The sequence below is a fragment of the Hippopotamus amphibius genome, chromosome 2 (assembly GCF_030028045.1).
Source record: "Hippopotamus amphibius kiboko isolate mHipAmp2 chromosome 2, mHipAmp2.hap2, whole genome shotgun sequence".
In the NCBI taxonomy this organism is placed as follows: Eukaryota; Metazoa; Chordata; class Mammalia; order Artiodactyla; family Hippopotamidae; genus Hippopotamus; species Hippopotamus amphibius.
In genome coordinates, this window is record NC_080187.1 from 83,054,011 (window position 1) to 83,073,262 (window position 19,252).

The following is a 19,252-nucleotide window of genomic DNA, read 5'->3' on the forward strand; positions in this document are numbered from 1 at the left end:
ATTTTAACTGACAGTTTAATCAGTCTTTGACTCTTCAATACAGAAAGATTATGGGAGATTCAGAGATTTAGATCTGTCCTCAGAAGTTTTCAGCTTAGCTTTTAACTTCCCACAAAGCTTCAAAATTTGACAAATATTTTAAGGGAGAAATATGCTGTGTGTTTGAAGTGTCTCAAGTCGCTCAGGTTACCACATAAATGTCACGATCTCTGTCGGTTTCTCTGCCTCCTGCACCAGCCTCCTGTTAAGGTCAAGCCTGAATTTCAGCCTCTAGCTGAGACCAAAATTAGTAAGTGCATCCAGGTGAAAAGAGCTGCTGATCTTCAGTATCAATTTACTACTTGAGTGCTTTGTTTTCAGGCCCATTCTCCTAGCCAGGCTTTGTTTCCTAAGTACCACATGATGGGAGATTTCACTGCCTCTCAGAAGCATCAGCCTAGTTCTTTAACTTTCAGTGCAAACTCAAAAGTCACAAAATAGCTTATAGGAAAATCTCCAGTTTATCACCTGTGTTAGTCAGAATCTTCAGAGAAACAGAACCAACAGGATATACATAGGTATAGATATGCAGATAAGCAAGAGGTGATGGGAATTGACTCAAAAGCTTTTTGAGGCTGAGAGGTCCCATGATCTACTGTCTGCAAACTACAGAACCAGGGAAGCCAGTGGGTATAACTGAGTCTGAGTGAGAAAGCCCAAGAACCAGCATCACCAAAGCCCAAAGGCAGGAGAAGATGGATCTCCCTGGTCAAGCAAAGAGAACAAATTCACCCTTCCTCTAACTATCTGTTCTATTCAGGTCTTCAGTGGATTGGACGTTGCCCACCTACACTGCTCAGGGTGATCATCTTTATTCAGTCAGCTGATTCAAATGCTAACCTCTCTTGGAAACTCACAGACACACTCAGAAATAACACTTACCAGTTATCTGAGCATCACTTAGCCCAATCAAGATGACACATAAAATGAATAATCACATCACCCTAGTCCTATGAAGCCCCTAAAAGCTTCACTGGTTTCTCTATCCTCCAACAGGCCTCTTCCTGGGCCAACACCCAATCCCAGCCCACAATTAGAATCAGTGAATATCCCCTATGGGGTGGGGGCCGGGAGGCAGGGCAGGTCCACAGGGAACAATCTAAAATGTTCTCCCCATTTCATAATTTCAGTCTGTTCTTTGTTTTATCTATGTCTTTGTTTCTACAGTTCTCTGGTGGCTTTAAAATGTGATTCATTTTTGTAATTTATCCAGCTGTGTCTAGATGTTAGCAGCAGCGGCAATGCCTTTCCATGCCCTATTACATCCTACCTGGAAGAGAAACTTAAACTATCACATTTAAACCTGTACCTTGATACTATGTATTATGCTTACCTGCAAGGCCAGGTTTCAAACCTGGTTGCTTGTTTGTTTCATACATTTTCAACATAAAATTGGGGATTGCTGCTACAGTCTTTCCTTGATCTAAGCGGGCACCTCCTTTTAACGCCAAGTGATACACCCCACGGGGCATATTCACCATTTCTTGCTTCACAAGCGAGGTAAAAAATTCCTCCAAAGCTGAAAGAAATAAAAGCAGACCAGAAGTAGAGTAAATATGGTTTGCTAGGAGAGAAACATTCATTCTTAACTCATACACACCCCCACACCCAGCAACAGCAACAGCAACTTAGCTATATTTCAGGTCAAATTTCACAAAGTAAAAAAAGAATTTTTGATTCCCATCCATTTCTTAGTCTTTCCCAAACCAGAACATGGCACCCAGTTACTCAAGCTTAAAAATTTAGTCATTCTTAATTCCTCTCTTTCTCACACTCCTTATACGTACTTCATTAGCAAGTCCTTTTGGATCTACCTTTGAAAGTATATCTCAGATCCATCCCTTTCTCTCCGTTTGCACTGCTACTTGCCCAGTCCTTATCGTCCCTCTTCCTCACTTGGACGAATTTAAAAACTAGTTTCTTGGTTTCTTCTCCTTATGACCACTCCTCCAAACCACCCTCTACCCACATGCCAGAATTCTATGTTATTTCCTTTCCTAACATCTTTCAACATTTTTTTCACTGTACATAGAATGACACCAAAATGTCTGACAATGATCAAGGCTTTCTATGACCTAAGCCCTGACTCTCCCTGTGACCTCATCTCTGCCACCTGCCTTGCTTCCTAGCTATGTGAAAGACACACTTCCACACAGCTTTTCTTCCACTCCTCAATAACACTAAGTTCACATCCAAGTCGAGGCCACTGCACTTGCTATTCCTTCCACCTGGAACACACTAACCCCTGATTTCCATGTAACTGGCTCCTTCATGTCATTTAGATATTTTCCGAGAAGACTTTTATGACTATCCATCATTCTGCAATAATATCAGTACACTTATTTTTAAAATTTAATTCATTATTTCTTTGTGTTCCTTCTAATTAAGCCCAAGATTTTTATTGTTTGGCATCTTTACTTATTATAAGGTAATACAGTAATGTGGGATCAGAAGACAATAGGATATCCAAACAAAATACTTGATTAACACTATAGGTTTATATTCAAGTGTTATTTTCCTAAGGACCACTAGAGGTTGCCCAATGCAGAAACAAAAACAACAAAAATTAAAGCTAAACAAATCACATGGAAAACAAAAAAGGAAATCACCACATGTGCCTTTTATCGTAGGAACAAAAAGCAAGAGTCAACCTACCTAAACTAGAATGTCATTCTGAATAGGTCTAAAAGTCTCCTTTGAATGACCACGATTAAAGGCAGCAAGTACTCACTGGAACATGTATTATGTATCCAGTTCTGTCATTTCTGTATAGAATCTTCCTAGGTGCAACCAAGCTTCTCCATTCAAAGCCCAGAGAACCTGTGTAGTATGTTTTCCATTTACCCCTCCAGATCCACCCTCTCAACCCTACTCTGTGACCTAGAAGAATAACCTTTCACAACTGCATCATCAGGCTCCCTTGTCCTCTGGCTTTTAGTTGGCTTCATCCAATGGGAGACACTGGCAGGAGATCAGAGGGTGAAAACAGAGGTAAGGACATGAACTCCCCGGACAATCTCCTGCAGGACTGCTCCAGGTTGCCTCCCTCTTCTGAAGGGCCTTGCTCCACTTAGGAGCTTCTTATGACACAGAAGCTCTCTCTTATTCTCCTAACTGCTCCCTTCCTTTACCTCCTCAGGCTGAGGGACATTAACCATGCTTAGATATTCAACATTGCTTGTGAATTTCCTTTAAGCTTGACAACACACCTTTAAGCAGTCCCTTTGTTAAACTCTCAATTACTCCCTCTGAATTTCCTGCAAACACCCTGATCAATACATCATCTAAATGAAAAGGGTGAGTAACAGCCAATTGCAGGTCATATATTTTAATTCCTGTATGCACACGCACATGTATGATTGCTTCAAGCTTGGAAGGACTATAGACTTTTCAGAATGTACCTAAGAATCATGTGTTTGTGAAGACAGAATTTCATGCTTTCTCAGAAGGTGCCCTATTCTGGTAAAAGCTGACACATGTCAAGGGATAAGTACACATCTGCACATAGACTAACCTAGGAATGAAAATGTGTCTACTTATCAAGCTCTTCAGAGAATTAAGGATTCTCAAATAATTCCAGCCCTGAGAGTAGTTTAAATGAAAGTAAAATACCATGAATGCAGAAGCCCAAAAGGATTTTGAACTCTAAGGTTATTTGGGGATACAGGAGGAACTTTGGATAACTGAAGGCTTTTTCCTTCCTTGGACTCACTACTAACTACAGGGAGGTCCTAGACTCTGAAGAGCCTTGAGGTAAGAAGTGGGGACAAACAGGAGAAAGAAAAAGAGAACAAGTCTTTAAGGCTTGTTCTGGACATCAGGAGAAAAGAAAAGGTGAACTCTAAGTTGTACCATTCAGTTTTTTCTAATGAAAGGAGGCAGGAATTTGGGACAGCAGCTTTGTCTGGCAATAAACACTAGTATATATTTGGCTGCATTCCTTAGGAATCTCCATGTGGGATGAAACCAAGGATAAAAACTTCTAACATTACAGGCTACTGAGGTTATGACTGGAAAGATAAAGATGACATTTCTTGTGTTCATTGAATTTAATTTTCAGAAATTAAATTTTTACATCCATGAACATTCAAGGTAGATTTGGGACAGAACAAGGTAAAGATGCATGCTTGGGAAACGTTGGCTAATACTGAATTAGAATAATTACATATAATTAGAATAATTTTTTAAAACGTCATGGTCCTGTATGCTTTATATCAAAACTGAGACACCATACAATTTAATCTATTTTTTAAAAGCACTAATGTATAGCTCTCAAATACTGGTACCACCATTTTAGAGTAATTCTAAAGGTAGAATATATTTCTAATGATGAAACTACCCAGGAAATTTCTGCAGATTCTAATGATCTTTTCGCTTAGCTTATATAAAAAAGCTAAACAGCCATTTGAACCAGTGACTTAAAGTCCCACTGCAAATTTGTCTTGTAGAATAAATTTAACTTGTTAAATGAATTTAAAGTTTTCAGTGAAAACGGTTGTTTAAACTACTTATCCAGTTTATTTTTACTTGAGTATAACATTTTTCAGTGTTTTTTTTTCAGGTACCATACTACCTCAAGCAGTCCCTGTAAGACAGAGATAGAAAATAAGTACTTAAGATTAAAGTAAGCTATAATATGTATACATCACAAAAGAGCACAATTGATCAGACAAAATCACTAAAAAATGCTAGCTTCCCTGACACAAAATAGGAGTCACCTGGTAAAACGGAAGGAGCTGTGAGTGACAACAGTTTGAGATAGCAAAAACCAGGAATGGAAAGATCCACGTCCTTTTCATCACCATCCTCATCTTCAGCTTCATCTAGGTCATCAGGAATTTGGATTTCTGGTCTTACCTGAAATGATAGAGAAGACGATACGAAAATATTATGTAAAATCTTTTCCTTGTCCTTCAAAAAATTAAGTTAGACTTATTGCTCTACAATGTCAAAAGACTATTAAAATTAATTTTAAAAATCTATTCATTTTCAGATTAACGAAATGGTAAACTCTAATCATCTTATTAGATGCCCTCACCGATCCATGTAAAGAACTAATGGTAATATAGTAAGAAAATCACCATAAACCACCCTAAGCAATGATTACTACAGAAAACTAATAAAATTTTACACCATCTGACAATGAAATGCAAATACTTACGCATTCAACATATTCAACTTCCGTAGTTTATAATTACATATTTGCCTTGCCTGAATACATTTTTTAAAAATTTGTGACTTCAACCATATTTTTACAACAAAGCTTAAAATCTTCTAGTAGAATATATAGTAGAGATCAGGAAGACACAGAAGGCTTTAGTTGACTTTTTTTTTAAGACTCGGCAGTTCATTGCTATAGAATATAAAAACACTAAAATTTTTAATTGGTTGCTATACTTTATTATGTCTAATTTGTCATTTGAAGACTTTGTGGTTGTTCTGTGATTAGTTAGGTTGGTTTGAACCAAAACTTAAAAATGTAAAAAGATTACCACTATTGCAGTTTCCACAAGATATAACTGTCAAGCAATTAATTAAATTTTTAATACTTTCAATGACACACCCTCAAAATACCCACATGGAGATAATTAAGCATTAGGGGAGGAAATCAAAATATATAAAAGTGGTTGCTATAACCATAAAGTGCCAGAACCCAATCATTACCATTAGCCTGTCTCCCGGAGTTATTTTTAGAAATAATTAACAATTCCTGCAGACTGCCTTCTTCATAGGTCCCCAAAGCACTGTTCCATTTAGGAACTGCACTGAGTCAGGATTCTTACAGGGGGATAAAAGAAAACAGAGATAAAATGCTTCTCTAGTATAATAACCTCAACTCCGATGAAGCCTGTCAACCATAACTAGTGTTCTTTTCACTAGGGAAGGAGTGAAAGCAACCTGATCACTGAGCACTTTCCAAGGCAAGATTTAATTCTGATTCAGTCTTGAGGACCTAATTCTCAGAGGACTGAGCCAGCCATAATTACAGAGATAACAATGATGTATGCTCCACAGAGGGCATGCCCGCATTTGTTGAAATCAGCACACACCAGAGAAACCCTGGCACGTTTGCAAACCTTTTGGTTCTGACAAGCAGGGATTTCCGAGTGTCTCTAGTCTGTGTATATAGTTGGAATTTGCCATGTTTAGTATCATCAAGAGGTATCTAAGAGATTTTAACTAGTCCTAGTTGCCTAAAAAGTTCCAAAAAAGGAGTTGGTTCTGGGTCCATTTACCTTGTTTCCTGACTTTTTACACATCATAGTACAAATTGAAAATAATATTTGAAGAGCATACGGAGGGAAAGAGACAACAATGCTTACAGCTAGAGACTACATGAATAACGGAAGCTCTGCTATACATCATATTCACAAGTGATAGGAGACTTGGGGAGGTGGAAGGCACTGCTAAACACTTAAGCTAATACGAAAACTCAGAGGGATGGTGAGGATGTGGAGAAATCAGAATGCTCACACACTGTTGGTGGTCATGGAAAACGGTGCAGCCCCTTTGGAAAATGGTTTGGCAGTTTCTCAAGACGTTAAATGCAGAGTTACCTTATGGCCCAGCAATTCTACTCCTAGGTATGTGACCAACAGAAGTGAAAACAAATGACCACACAAAAGTTGCACATGAATGTTCACGAATGTGAATACATTATTCATAAAAGCCAAAAAATGGAAGCAACTCAATATCCACGAACACATAAACAAAACACGGCATATGTGCACAATGGAATATTATTCAATCACAAAAAAGGTATGAAGTACAGATATGTGCTACACATGAATGAACTTTGAAAACATTATGCTAAGTGAAGGAAGCCAGTACAAAAGACTACATGCTATGTGATTTCATTATAAGAAAGGTTCAGGCAAGGTAAATTTATAGAGACAGAAAGTAGATTGGACTTCCCAGGTGGCACAGTGGTTAAGAATCTGCCTGCTAGTGCAGGAGACACGGGTTCCAGCCCTGGTCCGGGAAGATCCCACATGCCATGGAGCAGCTAAGCCTGTGCACCACAACTACCGAACCCACGTGCCGCAACTACGGAAACACATGCGCCTAGAGCCCGTGCTCCACAACAAGAGAAGCCACCACAACGAGAAGCCTGAGCACTGCAACGAAGAGTAGCACCCGCTTGTTGTAACGAGAGAGACTGCACATAGCAACAAAGACCCAACACAGCCAAAAATTAATTAATTAATTAATTTAAAAAAAAAAGAAAGATTAACAGTTGCTTAGTGCTGGGGGGAAAGAAAGGGGTAGGCTAATAAAATGTTCTAAAATGAGATTGTGGTGGCTCTGTGATTAGTTGCACAGTTCTTTGAATACACTGAAACCACTTGAATTGTATGTCTGTCCTATTGAAAAAGGAAGGAGGAAGGGAGGAAGGAAGGCTATAAGAAAGAGCGGAAAGGGGAGAGGAGAGTGCGGGTTGGAGGAGGGGACAGCAGAGGAGGCAGCGGCGCAAGCAGAAGCATAGGAAGTAGAAGTGGAAGCTGCCACCACCTTCAGAGGGACCTTAACTGCTATATGAACTGTGGCAAATGACCGAACGCTCCCAATTCCAGAATTATTCAGTATAAAAGGAATGTGATCTTTCTGGCACACATTTTGGCCTATCCAGTTTAACTGCTCAACCTAAATTACTCAAAATGAGCCATAACACCCAGGCCATCAATATTTCTGAGAGCCACTAAAGACAGACCTACTAAGTCGGCAATTAAAAAAGAAAATAGATCCATTCATCCATCATAAGTTGTCTAATTTTGCTTTCACATAACTGGACCCGTATATTAATTTACCTGCTGTGTAGTAAACAACATATGTCTGCATCTTACATACACATATATTTTAACAAAGAAACTAGAGATGTACAGTAATTTAAGTATAGATGATATACTCTGCCTACTTATAATGGTATGATTACGCCTTCAATTTTGTTGCTTCAAAGGTGAGTTGATTCTCCTGAACCAATTAGCACTCATTATTAAACTCTGGTTTCATTCCTCCACTGCTCACCTCTTAAAGAAGTATTTGTTCCAACTTCCCTATGCTAGTCCCAATCTCTTCCCTTGGTTTGTAGGCAACAACTAAATAAAATCAACATGAGAGAGTAGCACTGACATATATACACTATCATGTATAAAATAGATAGCTAGTGGGAAGCTGATGCATAACACAGGTAGATCAGCCCAGTGCTTTGCGATGACCTAGAGGGGTGGGAGGAGAGGGTGGGAGGGAGGCTCATGATGGAGGGGATATAGGTATACATATAGCTGATTCACTCTGTTGTACAGCAGAAACTAACACAATATTGTAAAGCAATTATAATCCAATAAAGATTTTTAAAAAAAGATCAACATGAGTACAACTAAGGAAAATTAAGGGAAGTCATATGAAAGAATACTTGTTAAAATTATAAAATGTTGGTAGGTATATTACATTAGCTACTCAAACATCCAGGAAAAAACTGTCTATTTAGAACACACACACACACAAACACACACACACACATGCACGCACATACACCCACCAACTATACCCTCCTAATTATCGCTAAGCTTTGTTGAAGAAACTTAAAGAGAGAGCCAAATATAAAGTGATAAATTACTTTTAAAATCTGCTTTAAGTTGAATATTGGAAAGCTTATCCTACAAAATGCCTTACTATGTGTTCTGAGCCAGATAACCTTTCAACCACTCATCTGTGTGTACAACCTTTGAAAATTCAGGAATTTGTGCATAAACAGAGGATTTTATTTGGAACTCGTCAAGTATCTGCATAAATTCATTTAAAAAGAGAAACAGCTTCTGATGAATGCAATGACATTCACTTAAATCAAAGCCGAACAGGTTACACCACATTAATACCAACCCAGGGTGCATAATGAGTTCTTTTACATTACTCGTTTCTAAAATTAACTCCAGAAATCAACACACTCTATCTTAAGAGCTCTATAATAAAAGTTTAATTTTTAAACAGCCAAATATTCTTTAATGAAACCAAGTCAGAGAGAAGAGTCAACCTAAATGTTTATCTGTTACTGACTATTTTACCAGAAAAACAATTCTCTATAGTTTTTTGTTGGTTTTTTGGTTTTGTTTCATTTTGGGATGTTGGGGGGCACTAAAGAAGGGAAAGGAGAAGGATAAATAGTTAAAAAGACAAAGAAATATAAACTAAAAGGGAAAAATCATTCATGTCTATTTTTTAACACTGAAATCAACAGGTCCTCAAAGAAGTCCCCCCCAAAATTTCTGACTAACTTTAGACTTGCATGTTTCAAGTGATTAACTAATATTTTTACAAACCAACAAACACATGGATTCATTCACCAGCCTTGTTTCTATAGTCTAGTGGTTACCACATCCGCCTCACACACGGATTCATTCAACATTCCCAGCTCATAAGACAGCCTAGCACTTAGTATTATGTCCAGTAAATAATTACTAAACCAATGCAAGTGTTAGGTGTCTATTTAACAGTCCCACAGAACTTCCTGATAACAAACCAGTGATAAGAAAGTTGAGTTAATGCATCTGCTATTCAAATCCCTAACTCCATGATATCTCATTCAGCTCTACTCCATTGACATTTTCCATCTTACCTTAGATGTACTGTTTCATTTAACCCTAAATCTTCCTTCTGATGTCTGCCACTGTTTTAACACCTTTTGTTTTACCAGCATGTTAGCTTTATTTCAACAAGTCTCACAATTTAAGTTGATGCACCAATGAACAAGAAACCTTTCTTTAACAAATGTAAGGAAAGGTGTGCTTACAAAAGTAGATGAATTATAATCCACAAAAGTAACCATGTGGATATTATCTTTTAAAACAATTGTATCTTTTTAAAAAAAATTTCTACTTGAAATTCACTGTATGTTCTGTTAAAAGATTATTTCACAAGTTTCCGCAAATAGAAAAAAGAGAATGTGGATGTACTTTCACTGGAAAGGTATACAAGTAGCCTTCAGTTTTGTGAATAAGTCAAACTGCCCTTGGTGCAAAGTGAGTAAACTCTGACAAGAAGGAGGAATCTTAGATTTTACACTAGAAAAGTTGCTACCCGGCAGACACTTTTGAAGCAGTTGAAAATATGCTTTTGTAGAAAGTGAGCTGCAATTTCACATCACTGCCATTATCTACAAAACAGGTGGGAGCTGACTGGGTTGCATCCTTAGCCCTTGGGGACTTGTTTGGATTACGAACACAATGACCATTTTCTGGACTTTAGTTCTTAGGTATTCAAACAGCCAAAATGAAAATCAGTAATTAATAAAAAGAAGAACAATGCATGGTATGGTCTTGGAAGTAATTATTCTCCATGCGGAGGCAGGTTCTCTATATTAGAAACTGGGGGTTGAAGTGGGGTAGTCTCTTTTAAACCATATGTCCTCTCATTTTAAACCCAGTTAAGAAGATTCACTACAGTGAACCTCTGCTACCTATGGGAATGAATCACATCCCAGAAAGGGTTAGGGCAGAAAAAAGGTTGAAAAGCACGGCTAAACGAAGTCTTAGAGACTTCCTTTACAGCTCTTCATACTCTGCTGGTGAAAACCCAAGCATATATAGAAACCTCAACTCTAAGTACATCACTACCCTTTATGTTGGCAGGTATAAAGAGCTGTTTGTGGTTATTCAGGGATCAGAGAATATAGAAGAGTTAGATTAAGAAAGTATCTAACATGTACCACAATGTTCATTGCAGCATTATTTACAATAGCCACGACATGCAAGCAACCTAAATGTCCACTGACAGATGAAAGGATAAAGAAGATGTGACAGCACATATATACAATGGAATATTACTCAGCCATAAAAAGGAATAAAATTGAGCTATTCGTAGTGAGGTGGGTGGACCTAGAGTCTGTCATACAGTGTGAAGCAAGCCAGAAAGAGAAAAACAAATGTCATATGCCAACACATATATACGGAATCCAGAAAAATGGTACTGATGAACCTAGTGGCAGGGTAGGAATACAGATGCAGATGTAGAGAACGAACTTGAGGACACCAGGGGGAGGGGAAGCTGGGAGGTAGTAAGAGAGTAGCATCGACTTATTCACACTACCAAATGTAAAATAGATGGCTAGTGGGAAGCTACTACAGAGCACAGGGAGACCAGTTTGATGCTTTGTGAAGACTTAAAGAGGTGGGATAGGGAGGTTGGGAGGGAGGCTCAAGAGGGAGGGGATATGGGGATATACGCATACATGAGGCTCTTTCACTTTGTTGTACAGCAGAAACTGACACACGACTGTAAAGTAATTATACTCCAATAAAGATTTTTTAAAAAGTATCTAATATTTGACTAAGTACAGCACTTAACTGGTATTAACTCTAACAAACACAGTCAGAAACTGACTATAACCCTCAAGTAGGATAAAATAGAAACATATCAATATTTAAAGAGGTAGAGACCAAACAGTCAAAAGTATGTGGGAGTAGACTTCCCTGGTGGTGCATGGTTAAGAATCCTTTTGCCAATGCAGGGGACACGGGTTTGATCCCTGGTCCAGGAAGATCCCACATGCCATGGAGCAACTAAGCCCATGTGCCACAACTACTGAGACTGCACACCACAAATACTGAATCTCACACACCCTATGTGCCCACAACTAATGAGCCCACGTGCTGCAACTACCGAAGCCCGTGCACCTAGACCCCACGCTCCACAACAAAAGAAGTCACCACAACGAGAACTCCGCACACTGCAACGAAGAGTAGCCCCAGCTCGCCACAACTAGAGAAAGCCTGCGCAGCAATGAAGATCCAACACAGCCAAACAAACAAATAGAAAAATCAAAAAACAAACAAACAAAAAAAAGTATATGGGAGTTATTTAATAAAAGCTATTATTTCAGCTGGAATGTTTCAGTAATAATAGCTAAAAATAAAGGTAATAGTTATGTTGTGATATAAATTAGCAACTGTGTATTTAAAATAATACAGGGACTTCCCTGGTGGTCCAGTGGTTAAGACTCTGTGCTCCCAATGTAGGGGGCCAGGGTTTGATTCCTGGTCAGGGAACTAGATCCCACTTGCCACAGCAAGAGCCCGCATGCCACTATGAAGATCCCGCATGCCGCAACTAAGATCCAGTGCACCCAAAAAAACCAAAACCAAAACAAAAAACATACGTATATACATAAAGTAAGAAAAAATATCTTTCCAGATAGTGTAGCTAATCTATTGGTAAGAGTTTGCACACCAAATTTACATGTAATTTTTTCCTTTTTATCTTTTTCTCTATTTTTTGTAAGAAGCTATGGGTATTGCTAGTCACTATAGTGCAGTCTGAAATCCCATCTTTTTAAATTTTACAAATCATAGAACATCTTTTCTTAAGGCTTCCTGTTTGTGATAACTGCACGACAAGCTGGGCAATCTGTCTTTGAGTTCTCAGCAACACGGGAAATCCTGCCTTGCTTAGGATTTGGTTTTACAAGAGCCCATCTTCAGTCCCTCCAATTCAATTCAATCAACAGAAGTTTGCCTGGTTCCTAGAGGCATCTAATCTCTGTATAAACTCAATCCAGAAGAAAAAGTCAACCCATTTTAATGCTTGAGGATCCCAAGAAATTAACAACAAAATTTGCCATTTCACCTCAAGGACAGATTCTGGGTAACATTACGCATAATTTCTTTTAACACAATGTCTTCCTCACACTCTAACTGCATTCAGTAAACATCTGTATGCCTTTGAATTAGCAGCTACACTAAATGTGAAATCATACACTTAATTCCTTAACATAACCTGATGATTTAAAGGTGGTTATACTAGGTAGAGATTAGAAAAGGTTGTATGTTTTTAGTTTAGTCTAAAAACTAAGATAATGTCACACAATGTTTTTAACCTTTAGTTTTTAACCCTTAAAAGAGAGTGATACTTTCTTCATCCAGTTCTCTGGGACTAATCTAAATATCATTTCAAAGTAAACAAATAAATAGCAGATTTTTTTCACACGGCACCTCAATTCTGTATCACAAATGAAGATCTTTGGCTGCCCAGGGAGTAGAAAACCTTATTCTGTGCAGGCCATGCTTGGATGTGTGCACTAACTGGGTAAAGTGGTTCCTATAGTGACACTGATCTTGTCCTGGGCACAGGAATGCAGTCATACACCCAGTCAGCTGATGGAGATTTCATTTGCTCCACAGGTGTCTTCCATCTGCTTCAATTCATTATCTGTGACGTCTGAGACCTCTACAATCTATTATTACAGATTAAACAAATTACAAATATAAATTCTTATCTTTTATGGACAACATATCTGGAGTTACAGGTAAGAATATCCTAAGCGGGGGATACAAGTAGAGTTATAAAACCCAGCAGTAAAGAGATACCAGTAAGAAACAGAAAAGCCTACCTTTTCAGGCAGATGAAGAATGGTGTGCTCCCCAGCACCAAAGTGTGACAGAGATTTATATGCAGCATTTGCTACAACTGGGTCCTAGATAGAGTAAAAGTAAAATAAATAGAAGAAACAACATATATCAAACATCAACTCTGGAGGAAGAAAGAAAATCTTCCCTCACCAACCTCAAAGTCCCACAGTCAGTGCTTTGGAAATGGTATTCAAGCCTTGCTTAGTGTGTCCCAATTAAAAAAAGAGAAAACAGCATTGGGCAGAGGCATCAGAAAAACCACATTTTTATCCTAGTTGGGATATTAAACCTAGAATAACTCATAATCGCTCAGATCTGCATGAGGTGGTATATGGTTTAGCAGAAGAAGTGTGAGGGTTTAGAGTTTGATAGGCCTGGAATTGGACTCTTGATTCTCCAGCTACTCACAGGGAAAGCTGGCCTTTTGGAATCTAAGCTTTTCACTTGTGAATCAGGTAGAACATCACTGACACCCTCTGCTCTGTACTCCACAATTGGAAATGACATTTAAAAAATGGAGTGTATACATACTATTACATATAAAATAGATAACTAATAAGGACCTATTGTACAGCACAGGGAACTCTGCCCAATACTCTCTAATGACCTATATATATGGGAAGAGAATCTAAAAAAGAGTGCATATACATATATGTATAACTGACTCACTTTGCCGTACACCTGAAACTAACACAACATTTTAAATCAACTATACTCCAATAAAAATTAAACAAACAAAAAAATGGAGTGCACTTTTTTTTGATGTGCTTATTGGTGGCAGGGAGGGACAAAGTAGGGAAGAGGAAGGACCATCAAAAATGAGAGACAATGACAACAGTACTTCTTCATATCTGTCAGCATCACAAAGTAGTAACTGCATTTTATGGTGAAAATGTATTAACTGGAATAAATTAAGAGTAGCATAGACATGGATACATTACCAACTGTAAAATAGATAGCTAGTGGGAAGTTCATGTAAAACAAAGGGAGCTCAACTTGTTGATGGGTGATGCTTTAGAGGGCCAGGACAGGGAGGGTGGGAGGGAGTCGTGGGAGGGAGGGGATATGGGGATATATGTATAAATACAGCCGATTCACTTTGGTGTACCTCAAAAAGGGGTACGAGAGTATAAAGCAATTATATTCCAATAAAGAGCTTAACATTAAAAAAAAGAATCATTTTTAAAACCTAAAATTATTCATAGTCACAATTCTTTTAAAATCAAGAAGGCATCATTTCAAGGGAGTTATATTTTTATCCTAAGACTCTTACTTCACAGTTCTTTCCCCAGCTTGGTTCTGTTTCACTGACACCCCTGTGATAGTACCTTGTTTTGAGTGTGGTTCCAGAGGAAGCTGAGGACTTGAACTTTAAAATTCTGAAAAAATCAACAAACAGAATAAAATTTTAAGACAAAGATAAAATTGAGAGTAAACAATCTAAAGTAGCAAATGTGGAAATTAAATCACTTTAAAAATTATACCACAAGTAACTGACTTAATCTGTACTTATCCATCATTCATAAAATGAAAATACTCAGAAAATACAGACTCATCCTCTAAACATATGGACATGTTAATCAAAGTGAGACTTTAGGATTATTAAATTTAGAAACCTAACCATTTCTTGCTGACCTCTCAAGTCTTAGTACAAACGTCACTCTCCTTTTTCATGCCACTGTTTCTAATCCCCTACCCAGAAGAGAATTCTCCCTTTTCTAAGTGGCCATATGGTACATGGCACACTTTAGCATCTGATTTGATTATCTGTGTATGTGGTTAACTCCCTACTAGCTTGTACACCTTAAAGCAGTGGCTGTCTTTCTCATTTAAAAGGCCAGCACATAAAGTATATAAAGCCCACTTCCTCAAATGACAAATATTTAATAAATGAGCATAAAAAACCATTTATCTTTCAACACTCAATGTCGTCTTAATTTCAGCCACTCTACCTTCTTGCCCTGATAAATCATATGAGGTTCTTCTATACCTTCCTGCCTTTGCATATTTTCTTGAAAACTTCAGTGAAAAGCAACATTTTATTAATTCTTTGTGATCCCAGTCTAATAGCACCAACTAAATAAGGACTCCTTACATTTCTCCTAAGAATGTGAGTCACTTCCACCACCACACTCTCCTAGCCCTTTGATTAATTGTACTTATCAAATGTTATTAAAATTATTATTCTTTTTCTGCGTACTACCCAAGCTCACTTAAAAATCTTAGGAAAATTCTTCAGAGGCTCCGTTTATCTGTTAGAAGAGCGTTTGAGACAACTCAGCATCTTTTTTGGAATCTGACTCTGTGCTCCAGTGCCTCCTGTCCCTGATTACAGTGGCTTCCAATCCACGACTCATCCGAATCCCTCACTTCCCAGGACTGAATATTCATCTACTCCAATACTTGGACATTAGTCTGAGGCTTGGACAGTCTTCTATAAACACCTCTATCACCAGGACAAACAACCCCAAAAGCTTGGACAACCATGAGGAAACAAAGAAACACCATGCAGGCAAAGGAGCAGGAAAAAAACCCACAAGACCAAATAAATGAGGAGGAAATAGAAAAAATGCCTGAAAAAGAATTTAGAGTAATGATAGTAAAAATGATACAAAATCTCAATAACAAAATAGAGAAAGTACAAGAAACAGTTCATAAGAACTCAGAAAAACAAACAGCAATGGATAACAAAATAACTGAAATTAAAAATACTCTAGATGCTCTAACCAGCAGAATGACTGAGGCAGAAGAACGAATAAGTGAGTTGGAAGATAGAATGGGAGAAATAAACGCCACAGAGCAGGAAAAAGATAAAAAAATAAAAAGACTAGAAGACAGCCTCAGAGACCTCAGTGATAACCTTAAACGTACCAACATTCGAATTATAGGCATCCCAGAAGAAGAAGAAAACAAGAAAGGGTCTGAGAAAATATTTGAAGAGGTTCTAGTGGAAAACTTCCCCAACATGGGAAAGGAAATAATGAACCAAGTCCAAGAAGCACAGAGAGTCCCATACAGATTAAACCCAAGGAGAAATACACCAAGACACATATTAATCAAACTAACGACAATTAAACACAAAGACAAAATATTAAAAGCAGCAAGAGAAAAGCAACAAACAACATATAAGGGAAAACCCATCAGGATAACAGCTGACCTTTCTACAGAAACTCTGCAGGCCAGAAGGGAATGGCAGGATATACTGAAAGTCCTGAAAGAGAGAAACCTACAGCCAAGAATACTCTACCCAGCAAGAATCTCATTCAGATTTGAGGGAGAAATCAAAAGCTTTCCAGACAAGCAAAAGTTAAGAGAATTCAGCACCACCAAACCAGCCTTACAACAAGTGCTAAAGGAACTTCTCTAAGTAGGAAACACAAGAAAAGGAAAACACCTACAAATACAAACCCAAAACAATTAAGAAAATGGTAATTGGAACACACATGTCAATAATCACTTTAAATGTAAATGGACTAAATGCTCCAACCAAAAGACACAGACTGGCTGAATGGATACAAAAACAAAACCCTTCTATATGCTGCCTACAAGAAACCCACTTCAGACCAAGGGATACATATCGACTGAAAGTAAAGGGATGGAAAAAGATATTCCATGCAAATGGAAGTCAAAAGAAAGCTGGAGTAGCAATACTCATATCAGACAAATTAGACTTGAAAGTAAAGACTATTAAAAGAGACAAGGAAGGGCACTACATAATGATCAAGGGATCCATCCAAGAAGAACATATCACAATGGTAAATATCTATGCCCCCAATATAGGAGCACCTCAATACATAAGGCAAATACTAACAGCTATAAAAGGGGACATCGACAGTAACACAATTATAGTGGGAGACTTGAACACCCCACTTACATCAATGGACAGATCATCCAAACAGAAAATAAATAAAGACACACAAGCTTTAAGTGACACATTAGACCATCTAGACTTAATTGATATTTATAGGACATTCCATCCAAAAACGACAGACTACACTTTCTTCTCAAGTGCACACGGAACATTTTCCAGGATAGATCACATCTTGGGTCACAAATCAAACCTCAGCAAATTCAAGAAAATTGAAATCATATCAAGCATCTTCTCAGACCACAACGCCATGAGACTAGATATCAATTACAGGAAAAAAACTGCAAAAAATACAAACACATGGAGGCTAAACAATTCACTCTTAAACAACCAAGGAATCACTACAGAAATCAAAGAGGAAAGCAAAAAATATCTAGAAACAAATGACAACGAAAACACAACAACCCAAAACCTATGGGACGCAGCAAAAGCAGTTCTAAGAGGGAAGTTTATAGCAATACAGTCCTACCTTAAGAAACAAGAAAATGATCGAATAAACAACCTAACCTTACACCTCAAACAACTAGAGAAAGAAGAACAAAGAAACCCCAAAGCGAGCAGAAGGAAAGAAATCATAAAGATCAGAGCAGAAATAAATGAAAAAGAAAGGAAAGAAACCATAAGAAAAATAAATAAAACTAAAAGCTGGTTCTTTGAGAAGATTAACAAAATTGATAAACCATTAGCCAGACTCATCAAGAAAAAAAGGGAGAAGATGCAAATCAACAGAATTAGAAATGAAAAAGGAGAAGCCACAACGGACACCTCAGAAATACAAAACATCATGAGAGACTACTACAAGCAACTATATGCCAATCAATTGGATAACCTGGAAGAAATGGATACATTCTTAGAAAAATACAATCTTCCAAGACTGAACCAGGAAGAAATAGAAACCATGAACAGAGCAATCACAAGTACAGAAATTGAGGCAGTGATTAAAAATCTCCCAACACACAAAAGCCCAGGACCAGATGGATTCACTGGCGAATTCTATCAAACATTTCGAGAAGAGTTAACACCTATCCTTCTCAAACTCTTCCAAAATATTGCAGAAGGCGGAGCTCTCCCAAACTCATTCTACGAGGCTACCATCACCCTGATACCAAAACCAGGCAAAGATGTCACAAAAAAAGAAAACTACAGACCAATATCACTGATGAATATAGATGCAAAAATCCTCAACAAAATACTAGCTAACAGACTGCAACAGCACATTAAAAAAATCATACACCACGATCAAGTGGGGTTTATCCCTGGGATGCAAGGATTCTTCAATATACGCAAATCAATCAACGTGATACATCATATCAACAAATTGAAGGATAAAAACCATATGATCATTTCAATAGATGCAGAAAAAGCTTTTGACAAAGTTCAACATCCATTTATGATAAAAGCTCTCCAGAAAATGGGCATAGAAGGAAATTACCTCAACATCATAAAAGCCATATATGACAAACCAAAAGCCAACATTGTTCTCAATGGAGAAAAACTGGAAGAATTCCCTCTAAGAACAGGAACAAGACAAGGGTGTCCACTCTCACCACTGTTATTCAACATAGTTTTGGAAGTGTTAGCCACAGCAATCAGAGAAGAAAAAGAAATTAAAGGAATCCAAATTGGAAAAGAAGAAGTAAAATTATCACTCTTTGCAGATGACATGATACTATATATAGAAAACCCTAAAGACTCTACCAGAAAACTGCTAGCACTCATTGATGAGTTTAGTAAAGTAGCAGGATACAAAATTAATGCACAGAAATCTCTTGCATTCCTATACACTAACAAAGGAAGAGCAGAAAGAGAAATTAAGGAAACTCTCCCATTCACCATTGCAACAAAAAGAATCAAATACCTAGGAATAAACCTGCCTAAGGAGGCAAAAGATCTGTATGCAGAAAACTTTAAGACATTGATGAAAGAAATCAAAGATGACACAAAC

At 37.7% G+C, this 19,252-nt stretch overlaps 1 protein-coding gene across 3 annotated transcripts in view; it reads right to left on the bottom strand.

Moving 5' to 3' along the window:
- FOCAD (focadhesin) overlaps nt 1-19,252 on the bottom strand; it is a 275,956-nt gene that overhangs the window by 108,552 nt on the left and 148,152 nt on the right. For all 3 annotated transcript variants that reach the window (XM_057720105.1, XM_057720103.1, XM_057720104.1), the window contains 4 exons: nt 14,768-14,818; nt 13,421-13,504; nt 4,758-4,896; nt 1,373-1,558 (listed from right to left, as the gene is read on the bottom strand). In XM_057720105.1, coding sequence (XP_057576088.1) covers nt 1,373-1,558; nt 4,758-4,896; nt 13,421-13,504; nt 14,768-14,818 — 460 coding nt within the window. The remainder of the gene's footprint in view (nt 1-1,372; nt 1,559-4,757; nt 4,897-13,420; nt 13,505-14,767; nt 14,819-19,252) is intronic.